Source organism: Sceloporus occidentalis, unplaced genomic scaffold (assembly GCF_023333645.1).
Source record: "Sceloporus occidentalis isolate IW3139 unplaced genomic scaffold, rSceOcc1.0.p SCAF_14, whole genome shotgun sequence".
NCBI lineage: Eukaryota > Metazoa > Chordata > Lepidosauria > Squamata > Phrynosomatidae > Sceloporus > Sceloporus occidentalis.
The window spans coordinates 8,480,447-8,496,482 of NW_028316994.1; the positions used below are offsets into that span (position 1 = coordinate 8,480,447).

Consider the following 16,036-nt stretch of genomic DNA (forward strand, 5'->3'; position numbering starts at 1 on the left):
GCCAGACCGGAACCAAGGCAGGGAGGAGCCAAGGCGCATGCGCGGGGGGAAAGGAAGGAGGGAGCGCTCAGGGGGAAACGCGCACGCGCGGATGGTCCAGGGAGGGAGCTGGTTCCAAAGGCGCATGCGTGGGAGCCGAAGCCAACGCACAGCCGCATACGTAGAGGTGGGGGTTTGCGCATGCGCTACGCCGAGGCTGTGTTTGGGGGAGAAAGAGAGCAGGGAATAGAATGGACAGGAAGGGTGTGTGAGGGAGGGTACGAGAAGCCAAGGTTTTTCCCTGAATGGAAGCTGTTTGCGCACGCGCAACAAGCAGAACTAGACAGCTGAGGGGTGTGTTGATTGGACCGTAGCAGCTCGATGGGTGGGGCTTGCTCTCCATGACAATGTGAAAAGGGTTGCGGGGGAGACTGGAAAAAAAGGGAGGGATGACAAAGGCGCGCCGGGATTGGAGGAATTGTTTCTGGAGGGCGGGCGCAAACAGGAGGCCAGCGTTCCGATAGGCCGAGTGGAGAAAAAGCGCCGTTCAATGAAAGGAGTCAGATTGCCAGATTGGGGCCCCCCTCGAACACGTTTGGATTGGGGACGCTGGGTTTAAGAAGCGGAACGTGATTGGCCGGTTCCTGTTGTTAGGGGCGGAGTTTGTAGCGCTCAGCTGTTACTGGGCAGGATTCTTGGGGAGGGGAAAGCTGTTCTGAGGGGACAAAAAGAAAGGCGCGCGCGGGCGACCGTTAAACCGTCATTAAGGGCCGGAAAAGGGGCGGGGCCAAGGCCCACGTAACGGTTCAGAAGGCTATGGAACTCTGGGAGTTGGAGTTTGTTGTGACTCCTTATTTTAATAGAAAGCGGAACCCAATGCTGCACTGTCCCAATTGAGCCTCATCTTCCAGTTGAGAGGGAAAGCGCTTCCTGTCATGGAAGCTTACAAAACAAGGCAGGAAGCATCATGCGGAGCCCCAGGTGTTTCAGGGCCCAGGCTCATCCGCCTTACGATCCACAAGGCTATAATGAGCCAGGATTCCCTCTCTGTTTACCATCCTGTGTTCTGCCAAGGCGTTTCAGGCCTTTATACCTGGCATGGTTTGGCATCTTCATCTGCAGGCCATGCGAGGCCTTCGTATTCAGAGGCCGTCATCTTGGGCTCCATCACGGCTGGGTCTAGAAGTAAAGGAAAGGCCCTTCCTCCATCCCTGGCCTCTGGGAAGAGCAGCCCTGCCTAATGGGCGTCATGCCCTCCGCGTCTGGAGCCCCTTTGCCAAAAGTGGGAGAGTGACCCTTGAAATGAATACATAAATAAGCCTGTTGTGTTGTTCCTTTGCAGAGAAGTGCCACGTACTGCACTGCGTTGTGATGGTGCCAAATAAATAAAGTGACAGAAAAGACAGAATAAATTTCACACTATTAGCCACAGCCCTTGAAGTAAAGTGTGGCAAACGGCTTCAGAGACTCCCGTTGCCCCACATTTGGATGAGGCCAAGTGGGTCTCTACTGGAGGCAGAGCCTGAAAGTGTGGAAAGCCCTCGCCATGAAGACCGGCTCTGCCTCTTCCCTTTTAACCTTTAAGCAGTTGTCCAAGGGATACTCCTTCTCAGTCTCAGCGCTCTTGTAATTTGCGTCTTCCAGCTGCTGCTCTCTGCTTTTTCAGTTTGAAACTGTATGCCTTTTCATGGTTTTGATAAACATTATATTGCGTTGTCTTGCTGATGTCTTCTGTCTTTAAAATGTTGTAAAGTACAGTTGGCCCTTTTTATACAGATTCAAGCATCAACAGTTTGAAAATGTTCAAAAAAAGTATAAATTTCAAATACCAAGCCTTGATTTTCCATTTTTTATAAGGGACACCATTTTGCTATGCCATTATATTTAATGGGACTTGAGCATCCATGGATTTTGTTATTCACAGGGGACCTTGGAGCCAAACCCCAGCAGATAACAAGGGTCCACTGTACTAGGCATGCCTTTGATTTAAAAGGGGGTATACATTCATACAATAAATCCAAATTAAAGCTCAAACAAGGGTTTACTTATGTTGCAATCCCACTGGACCCAATGGTGTTGAGTAGACATGTATAGATTCTGAATCATTTACTATACATGCATAGATTGTGCAATAAACCTTAACATGATGTTGCCTAAACTGTGCCCTGATATCTCATGATGTAAGATAAGATATAAACATTTTAGTGAATAAACAGATGAATCACGTCAGCAAGAATGACACTGGGATTCTTCGGTCACATTACTTGCTTCTGTTTTATGCTGTTCACCCTTGACTTGAGCTATGGTACTTTTTGCCCTACCGAACAGCAGTTCCTCCCTTAGAAACGGAGAAATACTGTATGTCTCACTTTTTGCCAGTGACACAGCTACTTATAATACAAAGAACAAAGGGGGTTTTTTTGTATCTAATTTATTGCATTATCCCTCTCACCCAGTCCTCTCACAGTGAACCATGATTATGGTGAATTCTAGTCACAGCTCGACCGTACCACCTCTATCCAGACTAGCTTTAGATCTGTAATATGCAGAGTGTTCTGTGATTCAGGTAGTTAGGAAAATGAGGTCAAACAGTTGGTGCATGTGGGTTATCTAGAACATGATAACAAGAGTGTGAAATTGTCTGGATTCACTTAGATTTGTCCCACCTTCTCTCTTGGTAGTGGATAACACAGGCTAGCTGCACAACACAGCATGGCACAGAGGCAGAGAAGAAAAGCCCCGGTCATCAGAAGACGTTGGCTGCAAAGGGCACGGTCAGCCTGAGAGTGAAAGGGGTGTGACAGTGAATAGTCCTAGTACCAGCTTCCACCATAAAGAAACCCTGAGTGCCAACACACATACTCTCCCTCCAATCTTTCTTACCTGGTCCAACATACTGGATAGGGCAGGGTTAGTTTGGTAATGTGACTGGTAGCAAATCCCTGGCTCTTGCAGATGCATGTCCCTCTCCTCTATCACGCATGTGAGTGGCTGTCTGAGGATAAGATGGGAGTGCTGCATTAATGGGTTAAGAATTCATGGAAAGCATAATTCATGGCTCTTGGCTCACCTTGTTTTGGGGAGAAGGGATGAAGGTGCAATGATGCTAAGGCAGCTCTCCCGCGTGTTGGAGTTCATGATGACAGCCAAGACGTGAATTGGCTCCTGGGCATCTGGACCTGTATGTATGGAAAGGCCAAGAGGGGAAGGACAGAATTTGGATTCCTGACATCTTTGAGAAAGGACATTGTAACCAGTCAAGAGAGAGAGATCACTCACCTCTCAGACCTAATTTTGTTCCAGTAACTGTCAGACTTAGGTGGGTACCATTGGGAGGGTCTGTGCCATTGTGGAGGTCAAAGGTGAGGCCAACCATGATGGAGACGGTTGTGTGGGACTCAGCAATGGTTGTGGAAGGAGGTGGTGTTGCATTTTCCTGGGTCTTATTTGGGATGCAGAACATTAACTGAGCCAGAGACTGTAGCAGAGAGTTCCAGTCCTTAAAGACAGGGAGGAAAGTTTCATCTTAAATTTCTCATTTCCTTATTTTTCCTTCCCACTTGTCTTTAAAAATTTGGTCCAGTTTCACATGATCTTGCCTCTTAAATCATTTTTATTTTCTTAACTGCTTGAAAACCAGAAGATTCCAACTATTATCACATCAATTGCCCAAAGTGCTAATAAACAAAAGAAAGCTAGAAGTGGAGGGGGGGGATTTTAAAAAATGTTAAATAGTACAGAGGGGAGATAGAGCTGTGATATATTTAACAAATGAATCAGCATTCCTGGAGGCTTCTTGCTGTGGCAATTCATTCCTTTTGTCTGAAAAAGGGTGGTCTGGGGAAATGGGGCATATTTGCTTAACCCTGTTTTACTGTTACTATTTTTTAAATAACGTCATAGATCCTAAATGTACAAGTTAGTACATAACATGGAGAAATAACTACCAGCACAACCACTGCTACTAACACAGGTAATTCTGCCCTCGGCTCAATTAGCGCATTCCTGCAGATTCAAATACTCCAAGCTTGTGACTTTGTTCTGCAATGAACGCCTGATTTCACTAGCTTTTTCCTTTGCTGTTCTTATGTTCCTTTAAGTTGACTTTGACACTGACCCTATTGTATGGCTTTCTTGGCAATATTTACTCAGCAGAGGTCTTCCTCTAAGACTGAGAGACTGTGATTTGCATAAGACCACTATGTGGGATTCCATGACTACATGGGGATTTGATCCCTAGTTTCTTGGAGCCCTAGTCCAGTACTCAAAACACACCACCATTCTGGCTCCTGCCTATAATTGTTGAGCAAATACAATGTATTTCATCTGAGTGAACTGCCAATCAGATAGAAAGTTTCAGAACTATGACCTTCCTTCAGCTGGTGGGACTCTGCCACCAAACTAGAGTTGGGGAGCCTTTGGCCCACCAGATGTTTTGGACACTACCATCACCCTTGCTGTTGGCCATACAAATTGTTTAAAATACACGAAGAACCAAAGATTCCTCATCACTTAGCAAGAGAACAATGGAGTCCCTGATTTTCTGCTATTGCCTCCCCCCAACAACCTATACTTCCCCTATGACCAACCTGATCCCATCACAAGTACTTTTGTCATATTTTCCATTTAAATCCCTCATTTCTAGCTCACCTCTTTGACATCAGGATTCTGAACCTCGTGTGACTTGATGTAGGCAGAAAAGCCAAAAGAAGCAACAGCGAATGAAAGAAGGCAGAAGAAGAAGGTGACCAGAGGTGGGTGTCGCTCCAGGCAAACACGTAGGGAGCCCAGCAGGGAGCAGATGACCATGATCAGCCCTAAGGATGAGGGTAAGAAGGGTGAAGTGTCATCCTAGTACTTGGAAAAAAACCTGACTCCAAAAGAGAATCCCGATTCAAGAGCATTCCTATACTGTGCAAATCAGGAAGCAGTCAAGGTGTGGCCCATAGGCTATATGCAGCCTATAGGCTCTAACATGATTCCTAATGCCTCTTTGTTTTTCTAAATACCGTTTTAAAGGCTATTTATATCCTCTATGGATGTGGGGGCACTTTTGTTACTTTCCCCTAACTGTTTTAGGCCCAGAGTAAACTCACCCCACCCCAAAACATATAATTTCTGGTCATATTCTGTTTTGAAAAATGGACCTAAAAGAGGTTAGGAAGGATGGGATGAGGCTACCACCCCAAGGATGCAAGAAGGCTTCAAGTTTTTTTTTTAAAATGTTGTGTATGTTGGAGATAGCCCTCTGAAATCTGTGCATTCCCTGGACCACTGGAAGTTGTGTGTCCCTGAATGTGAAGCTAACATACTTGATTCTCACATGCATTGTAGTGCTTTGACCTAGTGACCTACAATGTGCATTCCAAGGTAGCACATTGCTACAAAATGAGTAATTTCATCAGAATGAGGAATGAAACTACATTTGCTTAATTTCTTATTCAGTATTCGAATCACACATTTTGTTGGGTTTCCTTCTATTAATTCTTCTGGCCTGAGAGACAATTTGCCTCATCTTTCTCTAGGATTATGTGTGTGTGCAGTTCCACAGCAACAAGCTGCTCTGAGAAATATATCCCACAATGGGCAGAATTCTATTAGGGACATGTGCATGCGTGAGTTCCCTTTACGAGTGCAAATGTCCTTTCTCGGATGTTGCAGGGTTGGTATTTCCTTCCTCTCTGTGCAGTGCATAAAGTGCCCCATACCTTACTGAAAAGCTCTGAAGCCACCCAGCATAGCCATTATTTGTGGCAGGGAAGCAAGCTTATGACCTCAGAGACAGATATGAAATGATTACAGCAGCTCTTAGATCTGCTAGGGTCCTCCATTGGCCTCAGTGCTGCTCCATTCTTTTTTTGTCTTTGTAGCCAGATGTGCCTCCAATCCTGCCTGCTCTCCACAAAGCATACAATGGCCATGTGGGGCAGCTTCAGGGATTTTTCACTAAGTTGAGGGGAAGATATATGGTTCACATGCAAATTTATGCTACACTTAGGGGATGTTGGATTGCAGCCCTTGTTGGTATATGTCTTCAGCATACTTCTACCTAGATCATGATGCAAATTACAGATAATAATTCTTATACACTCTAACATTATGAGTTTCTCTTTTAGATCCACAAATAGTTCCTTTCTGACAAAAGATGTCATGACCCAGCTACTAGCATATCACTGGTATTGTATAACAAATAGCACTTGCATGGAATACTATTAGAGTACCAGACAGCCATGCCCTTTCAAAAAACCGCATTCCCATTTTCTCCTCCCTTCCAGTTTTATTTTCCCCCACTCCAACAATCAGCCAGCATCTCTTGGTCAAATGAGCATGTTCAGTCCTCATTGGGCTTCTTAGTTCCCCACGTCATCCTAATTTTCTAAAAAGTTTTTTTAGTACTTTTGTAAATCTTGGGGTTCTCCCAACACTGCTGACACCACTCTCTTCCACATGTATGATGTCATTTGGGGTACACAAAATCAAGATACTATTACTATAAGGCAAGAGTGGGGGAGCTTTGGCCTCTACTTGTTATGGATGCCAGTCTTCAGATGCTGCAGCTGGTATGGGCAACTGTAACAGACTGTTGTCCAAAGCATCTGGAATATATAAGATAGCTTAAAGATAGCATGTGTCTTAATTAGCAATCACTGAGAGAAACAAGCAATAGCTACAATTTTCAACATATTATATGGTTTGCACAATATTAGACTCTGTAAGGGACATGTTTAGAACCAACAAGCTGGGAGTTCTCTGACAAACCAGAAAGCATGTAGGTCACTAGCACAATGGGACTAGCAGTGTTGCCAACAAGCCTCGAAGATAATTCCCCAAACGTTTGGCCAAAACTCACCAAATCCCCCCCATATCTCAACAAATACTTATTTCAACTCTCAAAATTACCATTAAAACCAATCACCAAAATCACACCAAAGGCTCTGAAAACTACCCATTTTGGTGTGAAAGTCACCAGATTGTCAACACTGCATTCTAGCTCAGCTTCCTTGTGAATCATTAATTATTTAAAAAGTGTTTCACTAGAAGAAAAGCATTCCTATAGAAGTATGAAAATATTTCTTTCTTAGACCAATGGATAATTGATATAGAGTCCTTCTCCTCCTCTCTCAACTGAAGCATCTGGATAAGAGACTGGTTTTCTAAACACAGAGGTCTGAACCAAAGAAATTCATAAAAACCCTGAGATAGCTTTATGCTGTAAGCAAATCCAGCTGAGTTCAGTAACGCTTATTCTCAGATAAATGTGCATAGGATTGAAACCATGGTGTGATACTGTGATAGAGAACCTTTGGTTTTTCAGACCATCACTCCCACAGTCCTTTACCAGTGGCCATCCTGGCTGGAGCTTCTGGGAGATGAAGATCACAACATTTAAAAATTCAAAAGATCCCGGCCCCATCCCAGGGGTAAAGATTACAAACTGACTTTCATTTTCTGAGGCTATTGATCAAGCTAACAAAGTATTTCAGCAGATGTTTCAGAGAAGAATTAAGGGGATTTATATATACTCAGCTTTTAAGGTGGCAGCCCCTCATTAATAACATCAGTGGTTTTGGTCTCATACTGTATTCAGAACAACACAGGACATGCTGTTTGTAATTGCCTATAGAAAATTATTTGTTAAAAAAAGATAAAACAATGGATTATTCAAAATCATTATTTTTTATTTGGTATTTGTAGAACTTGGTACCATATAGTGGACCTCAGTATTCCACAGTATACAGGCCCATCCAACAGTCCTGCCCTTTTACAATGGGTTCCTTTCAAAATAGGAGCAATAAGCTGCCCTGATCTGGCAGGCTCTTTTGGTCAGTCCTGCTTCTGACAATGGTACCCTTGGCCTTGCTGAACCATTCTGGTTTTCAGCAGCAGCAGCAGCAACAGGGCTTTCCAGCGGCTCCAACAACTCATCACCTTTGATCTCACAGATATTGTGGAGGATACAGCATGTAGCTATGACCACTGGGATGAGCTTCTCTCTGACATCCAGCCTCATCTGCAAACATCTCCAGCGAGCTCTCAGGACCCCAAAAGCTCTCTCCACACATGCTCGGCACTTAGCAAGTCTCTCATTGAATTTCTCTTGAGCCTCAGTTTTTGGCGTTGGGTATGGCTTCATTAACCAGGGCCGAAGTGGATATGCATGATCCCCAATTATGACTGGAGTCATTGAAACGCCCTCCAATATTGTTGAAGTTTGTGGCCCAAAGGCACCCTCATCCATACTGCTGAAGAACGGAGAGTTGTGCAGGATGCGGGAGTCATGGGACCGCTCAGGAAAGCCAACATAGATATCAGTGAAACGGGATTTGCTATCCACCAGGGCCTGCAACACCATTGAATAAAAACCTTTACAATTGATATAAGAATCAGCTGAAAATGGTGGGCAAAGAATAGAGATGTGTATAGCATCAATTGCGCCCAAACAGTTGGGAAAGCCCATCTCCTTGAAGCCTTCCATGATTTGCTGTGGCTCTCCCAGCTGAATTGTTTGAGCCAACAGCCTGCTGTTTATTTCCTCACAGACCTCTTCAAATATTGAGCAAGCAGATGAAATCCCTACTCCAAAGAGTTCTGAGACAGTCTTGTAACTGTCATGGTGAGCTAGCTTCCAGATGGTCATGGCAACCCTTTTTTCAACAGGTATGTGTGACCGCATGCCAGTGTCTCGACGTTGCAAGGCAGGGCGCAACTCTTCAGCGATATACATCAGTGTAGAACGTGACATTCGGAACAGAGAAATCCAGCACCGGTCATCCTGCTCTGAAGAAATCATCCGCTCCCACCATTCACTACATCTTGGAAGCATCCAGTGTGACCTCTCTGACAAGGCCATCAGTTCATGCTCATAGTGCAGGGCAGGAGAAGAAGAGTATACCATGGTGACCACAGAGACAACAGCATTTCGGTGAAGCCGCAGCAGGGCTCTCTTGCGGCGCACACTGGCTGAGAGGATACGCCGGAGCACTGCAGCAGATCGGCGGAAGCGCCTGCGCTGCAGAATTCTTGTTATGGCAAAAATCAGGGTACGTCTGTTGAACATCCACTGCTGTATAAGCAACTGAGATGTTTGAACACAGGCAGCAACAAGAGCCAGGCACTCCTGCTCCATTTATCCAGGCTCTCTTGGAAGTTCACAGTAGGCTCAAAAGGAAGGGGTGTCACAGTGCTGGGAGATAAAAATCCATCTCCCAGGTACACCAGTGGCTATGGCAGGGATGACAACAGCAGGCAGGGAGGACTCAAACCAGTCTTTGAACTTCACTTGGAAAGGCACTGTTGAACTGAAGGGCAATTCATTGTAATTGTCTTTTTGCCTGCTAATTAAATCACATTTACATTTCAGTCGTAAAGGTCTTTTTTTAAATGCACAGGTAAAGCAATTCTCTTCTGCTCACACTCAGGGAAAAATCCAATCATTCAGGAGTAGGCAAGGTCATGTCTTCCAGATGTTTTTGACTACAACTCTCATAACTCCCAACCAGTATGCGCAAAGGCCAGGAATTATGAGTGTCATAGTTCACATTGGAAGACCATAAGTATTCCTGATCCTCCAAAAATCTTAAGCTTTAAGAAAGCCATCTATGGCTTTGTCTTGTCATGCAACCTAGAGACCCTGCTACTCCCACAAACATTCTTCCAGCTGACCATCACTCAGTGACATGTCTTTGATGTTTCCCCGTTTCAGACTAACATTGTTTAGTGACCTAATATCTGCACAAGATAATCAACTAATCCATGATTTCTAACAGAAAAGTGTAGCCTCCTTGAAAAGCCTGTCAATAGTGAGGGAAATTCCCTCTACACATGTTCAGAGACAATTATAGCTAAACCAGGTCATTTTAAGCAAGCTCTGAGGTAAACGCTACCAGATCCTCACTCGATTTATAGTCTTGCCAGTTTTCAGAACCTCTGCTCCTGTTCGGAAGACAGCAGGATTTCTAAAGGCTACATTTCATTTTCCCAAAAGCATTTCATTCAAACCATGACTGCAGTTTTAAATCCTCTTTTCTGTGAAATAAGCAGGACATTAATGTATTCTCACTGAAACCCATGGAATAAGAGCAGTTCTGTGGGCCTACTGACCCAAATAATTCTGTGCAACTGCTTTTTCACTACCCTTAGCAACACTTGCAGAAGTAATTTAATGCCTCTTTGCCCTACTGCCTTATTTTAAAAAAGGAATAGCAATGAAAAACATTTAGAAGTGATCCAATATCCATCACACAATCCACATGCACACATACAGTCTTTAATGACACTTATTTTCTCATACTTCACAATTGTCAGTATGTTCTTATAGATATTATGGCTGCAACCCTACACAACCTTGCTTGAAAGTAAATCCCACTGAACTCAGTAGGGCCTATTTGACAGTACTATATTAGGAACTAGTGTAAGCCAGAGTGATGGGTTTGGGGCCTCACTAACAATAAGGGGTACCAGTCTGAATGGATGCTAGTGTTCTGTCTGACTACACTGTATATCCTGAATGTTTATTAAAAACATATGAAAACACTGTTCTCCAATTAATCTGATAATTTCATATTAAATTGGGGGGAAAGAGCAGCAGCCAATGGAAACCAATGTGTTGATACTGTATTATGTTATTTTTATAAATAAATAAATATAAAGCATGAGATAAAATACCATTTCCCCAGCAAAATTTCATTCAATTTTGAGGCCATTTTGCTGGAAACAATACAGGGGAATAGCACAGTGTTTTTGTTTGCTGTATTATTCCCTTGTCTCTTTACCACCTCCCCAGACCTTGCCAGAGTTTACATGGTGGGTTTTGCTTGCTGCAAATATCTCAAAGCTTGACAAGAATAAAAACAGGAGAGGGGAGGGAGGAAGAGGAAGTTTGTGTCAGGCTGTCTCATGGTGCAGAGGCATGTGCGAGAAAGGGAGCCCTCGGAGTGTGAAAGAGAGGGAAAAACTGGGCAGACAAAGAAGAGTTACGTCTCTTTCAGCTGCTTAAAAAAATGAATGAGCAGAGTCCACCACTGAACTCTAGAAATGAAAGTGTATTAACCTCTCCAGAAAAAAAAATGCTTATAAAGCTGCAATACTGTGGAAATGACTAAGGAGTTAGTGAGACTTACTCCTGAATATACAACTGACCCTCTGTATCCAGGGATTCTGCATCCACAGCATGAAATTATTCTAAATTATATATATATATATATAATATATCCGTGGATGCTCAAGTCCCATTAAATACAATGGCATAGTAAAATGGTGTGCCATATATATATATATATATATATATATATATATATATATATAATATGAGACACACCATTTTACTATGCCATTGCATTTAATGGGACTAGAGCATCCACGGATTTTGGTATCCACAAAGGTCCTGGAACCAAACCCCAGTGGATACCAAAAGGCCCACTGTATATGCAAAAGACCTCATTGCACATCAGATATTCTGATCAATAGTGCATTGACTGGGGGAAAACCACTATTCTTACTTAGTGTTAGACCACAAGCTTTGCATGTCAAAAGTTTTTCAAAGTCTGACTTTGGCTCTCTCCGGTTAAAAGATCTCAGCTGCCTGGCAAGGTTAGGAAAACCTCGCTTTCTCTCCCTTTGTGCTCATAATCCTGGAGGAAGCAGTTTTATGCATCTAGCTAATTTTAGTCTCTCAGTTTCATCATTTTACAGAGTAAGGAAGCAGCAAATAGTAATCTGCAGCTCTTGGGGCTATGACCTTTTGCTCTACAACTTCAGAATCCCCCAGTCAAAATGACCAGAACCATGGTAAGTATAGGAGACCCTCCTTCTCCTCTGGCTGCTGAGTGAGGCTGCCAAACGCATGCTTCAAAGTCCAGTCTTGATGGCATGACTAAAATCCACTCAAGAAGGAAGACTGGACTACGGCATGCTGGAGAACCTGTGGCTCTCTAGGTGTTGCTTGGACTGCCATGCCCATCAATCCTAGGCCCTACAGACAAAAGTGAGGGAAAATGGTAGCTGAAGTCCACCATGATCTGAAGGGCCACTTGCTGGCTCTTGCTTAGAACCAACAAGAGGCAGACTCAGTGGAAAGCAGGATCACACACTCTCAAAAGACTGAGAAATGATAAATAAAGCAGGTTGACACCACTTTAACTGCTGTAGACCCATGTTATGAAATCCTGGAATCTGTAGTTTTGCAAGGCCTTCTCTGCCAAACAGTGCTGGTGCCTTTATTATTGTTGTTGTGTGTCTTCAAGCTATGTCCGAATTACAGTCACCCAAGGTTTCATGGGTTTTCCTTGGGATGTTCTGTTCAGAGGGGGTTTTGCAATTGCCATCCTCTGAGGCTGAGAGACTGTGACTTACCCCAGGTCACCAGACATCCTCCTTTTCCAGGACAGGTCCAGGAGGAAGTCCAAAATGTCCTCCATTTTGAGGATGACTGAGAAGCAGGAATTTATATTACATTTACATTACATACAATAAATATACTTATCATTATTTATTTATTATTAATATATATTCCAAGCAGGAATATATATTACATTTACGCTAGGGTTGCCATAATTGTCCACTTTTACCAGGGACAAAATGTGGAACAAATTCAAGACCAAACTGTAGGACAACTGCAGGACAAAACTCAGCCCAAAATGTAGGACATTGAAGAAAAATGGTGGACCTTAAATGTCCTACATTTTGAGCTGAGTTTTGTCCTGCAGTTGCCCTACAGTTTGGTCTTGAATTTGTCCTACATTTTGTCCCTGGTAAAAGTGGACAATTATGGCAGCCCTAATTTACGCTCATCCCTCCACATTCACTGGGGTTAGGGGCACAGGACCCCCGTGAATGTAGAAAAAATACAAATAACAAAAACACGATGTTTTTACCTGAGAGAAGACCGCTCTAGGAATCTCTAGGTCCTCCATTGCAAACTGGTGGTCAACATCTGCCAGACACTGACCACAGAATAGCACTGGAGGAGCTACAAATGCCTAGTAGAGTGTTCTCTCTAGGAATCTCCAGGTCTTTCAGTGAGACTTTTGGTTAAAGTTGACCATAGAGTTGCACTGGAGGACCTAGATATTCCTACAGAGAACATATTAATAAAATCCACAAATAATCAAATCCGCAAAAGTCAGACCTGCAAATGTGGAAGGATGACTGTGTATTATGTTTCTAGCTTTTATTTGTGAGTGTCCTACATTTTTCTTGAATGCCCTACATGTTGTGGTGCCCTTATCCTCCTCTGCAGTTATGACATCTGCTCACCCTGAGGGTCACCCAGTGGGTTTACATGGCTGAGCCAGGATTCAGTCCTTGGTGGTCTCCAGAATCATAGTCCAAGGCTCAAGCCACTATGTCACGCTGGTTCTCACAGCTGGTGCCTCACAAAACTACAAATACCAGGAGCCGTGACAGTTCAAGTGGTGTCAAACTGCATTATTTATACAGTATAGATGAACCCGCTGATTTTACCTTGGAGTACTTTGAACCTAAAGCCTTAAGTGTTTTGTTCCAGCAAGGGTTTCCAGACTGAAAACTGGAGAGGACTTCTGCACCTTTCCTTGTTGTGTTGAAGAGGGAATTTCAACAGATCTTGCTTCTCAAGCCACCAAGTAAGAAGCAACAACTGCTGAAATCCCCTCTTTTGCACAACCATTGAAGGTTCAGGAGCCCTCACCAGTTTCCAGTCTGGCAACTTGTTCCGATGCTTAAAAACCGATCTGCATTTGAAGAAGGAGGTGTTTATCAGGAAAGTTAATTATATGGGGCGTAAGGGAGCCAGCGTGGCAGGGGACTAGGGCTCTAGAGACCAGAGTTCAAATCCCTGCTAAAGGCCATGGAAACCCACTGGGTAACCCTGGAGAAGTCACACTCTCTCAGCCTCAGAGGATGTCAGTTTCAAACCTCCTCTGAACAAATCTTGCCAAGGAAACCCCATGATAAGTTTGCTTTTGGGTTGCCATGAGTCAGAGACAACTTGAAGGCACACAAAAACAACAACAAATCAAGTTATTAAAAGAAAATTAAACAACAGAAATGTTAGAAAATAGAAATTATAGTTATCATAATTTTAAATGTACTGTTTTTAATCTGCTTTTTACCATTTTTAACTGTACGTTTCAATTTTTTTTAAAGTTGTTAATGCACCAATTCCATTTTAACCTTGACCTTTTGTCTGTTTTAACAACGTTGTGTTTATTTTAATTGGTAAGTCATGTTGAGTCCCAGTCTGAGCTGGCCTTGGGGTCGCCCGAAGTCTGAACGTGAAATTCATTTATGTTTCGTGTATGCCTTACTTTCACACGGAGCCTGGAAGTAATTTCATACGCAGCGTTCTTTAAAATTAATTTTTGGTGAACGAAACGCAGTTTGTGTTGGGAACAAAGAAATAAAGGCTGGGAATGCTGTGCTATTTAAATGTTAAGGTTCGTTTTTTTAATGTGTCCTATTTTAATTCCTAACTTTTTAAACGTTTAAAATGGCTTAATTGTTAAAATTTTATATTCATACATTTTAATGTTGCAATCTTTTAAAACCATATTGTTTTAAATGTGCTGTTTGCTGCCTTGCGTCCTTATGTTGGGAGAAAGGCGGAATATAAGAAGATAATAATGATAATAATAATACTAATAACCATTAAAAAAAGGGTGTCATTATCTCAACCACCCATCTAGACAATTTTGGCATATTTGGGGTTTTGGAGTCTGGGATAAGGAAGACTCAAGTGGTATAACATTAAATATATTATACGAAAGCCAGCATGATGTTGTGGTTTGAGTGTTGGACTATGACTCTGGAGACCGGGGTTCGAATCCCGGCTCAGCCATGGAATACACTGGGTGACTTTGGGCAAGTCACACTCTCTCAGCCTCAGAGGATGGCAATGGCATTCTCTAAACGAATAAACAAATACAGCAGCAAGATTAATTACAGCAAAAAGATGGAAAGATCAGGGAGATCTACGAATACAAGATTGGCATAAAGAGATACGGCAACATCTGGAATTAAGGCTAAAAAGAAGGAATAGTGAAGCAATATGGAACATAGCAAAATAAGGCAGGAAGAATGACAGTTTTGGGGCAGAGCAATACGAGGAGAGTAGGCTCTGGTTGTTTTTAATCTGTACAGCGCTGTGTAAATAAAGCGTAATAATAATAATAATAATAATAATAACAACAAAATCAATAGTACTATTCCCTTGTGGAATGATGAATAGTCCATGAGGAAAAGAAGGCGGTAGGAAGAAATGGAGATAGTAATAATGTTATGTGGTTGTTTTCCTTTTAAATTACTGGTTTGCTTAATACTTAATACTGAAACGGAGAAGATGAATGTGGTTTATTACACTTTCTATGTGGAATGTTGTGTAAAAAGGTTTTTAAATACAAAAATAAATAAATGGTCTAAATTAATTAATCAATGACTCTGGAGGCCTGGGTTCGAATCCTGGCTCAGCCCTCTTACTTCGTCTTACCTCAGTCCTGCTGTTGCCTCTAGTCCGAAGCTTCAACGCAGTTTTCTGGCATTTGGGCTACTGTCCCTTTAAATAGCAGTGGCGGCGACCCTCCATTTCTTTTATTAAGGCGAGGAGCTTGGAGTCATAACTGCGCATGCGCGTACTACTCACACACACACACACACACACACACACACTCTCTCTCTCTCTCTCTCTCTCTCTCCCCAGCCGGCCTTCGCGCTTGAGAATGACGTTTTAGAAAGACACTGCGCACGCGCGCTACCCGAGTCGCCAGGTTTTTTTGCTTTCTTCCTTATATGGAAAAAGCCTGCCTTTCCGCTTTCCGGCACTTAGCGAGTTAATTGTATGATGCGTCTTTCCCTCTCGCGCGCGCCTTCCCGCCTAATAACGGCTCCTCAGTGTCAGAACCATAGAGATGATGAAAACTTCCCTAGAAAGGCCTACTACCCGCCTTTGAAGCTTAGGCAGCCATTTTGTTTGTGGGCAACAACAAAAAAGCACTCCTTTTCAGCGATTTCCTTTAAGTTTGGGGTTGAAAACAGGTTTAGAAATAAACGGTGCCTTTTGGGCTGCATCCACACTGGAGAAATA

General features: G+C 43.1%; 1 protein-coding gene across 5 annotated transcripts; it reads right to left on the minus strand.

The window, feature by feature from the left end:
* Nucleotides 1–1,860: 1,860 nt before the first annotated feature.
* TMEM219 (transmembrane protein 219) lies at nucleotides 1,861–15,635 on the minus strand. 5 transcript variants are annotated; one of them, XR_016271954.1, is made up of 6 exons: nucleotides 15,443–15,617; nucleotides 4,630–4,796; nucleotides 3,259–3,478; nucleotides 3,050–3,158; nucleotides 2,863–2,994; nucleotides 1,861–2,759 (listed from the first exon to the last, which is right to left on the minus strand). XR_016271954.1 is itself a non-coding variant. In XM_089480097.1 (6 exons), exons 2-6 carry the CDS (start codon nucleotides 4,786–4,788, stop codon nucleotides 2,631–2,633), a joined length of 729 nt encoding a protein of 242 aa, XP_089336223.1. In that variant the 5' UTR covers nucleotides 4,789–4,796; nucleotides 15,443–15,613; the 3' UTR covers nucleotides 1,863–2,630. The 5 variants fall into 5 exon arrangements, 3 of the variants coding, with proteins under 3 accessions (XP_089336223.1, XP_089336221.1, XP_089336220.1); XR_016271955.1 differs by having other exon boundaries at nucleotides 1,862–2,759; nucleotides 2,863–2,970; nucleotides 15,443–15,616; XM_089480097.1 differs by having other exon boundaries at nucleotides 1,863–2,759; nucleotides 2,863–2,974; nucleotides 15,443–15,613.
* Between the last annotated feature and the right edge of the window lie 401 nt (nucleotides 15,636–16,036).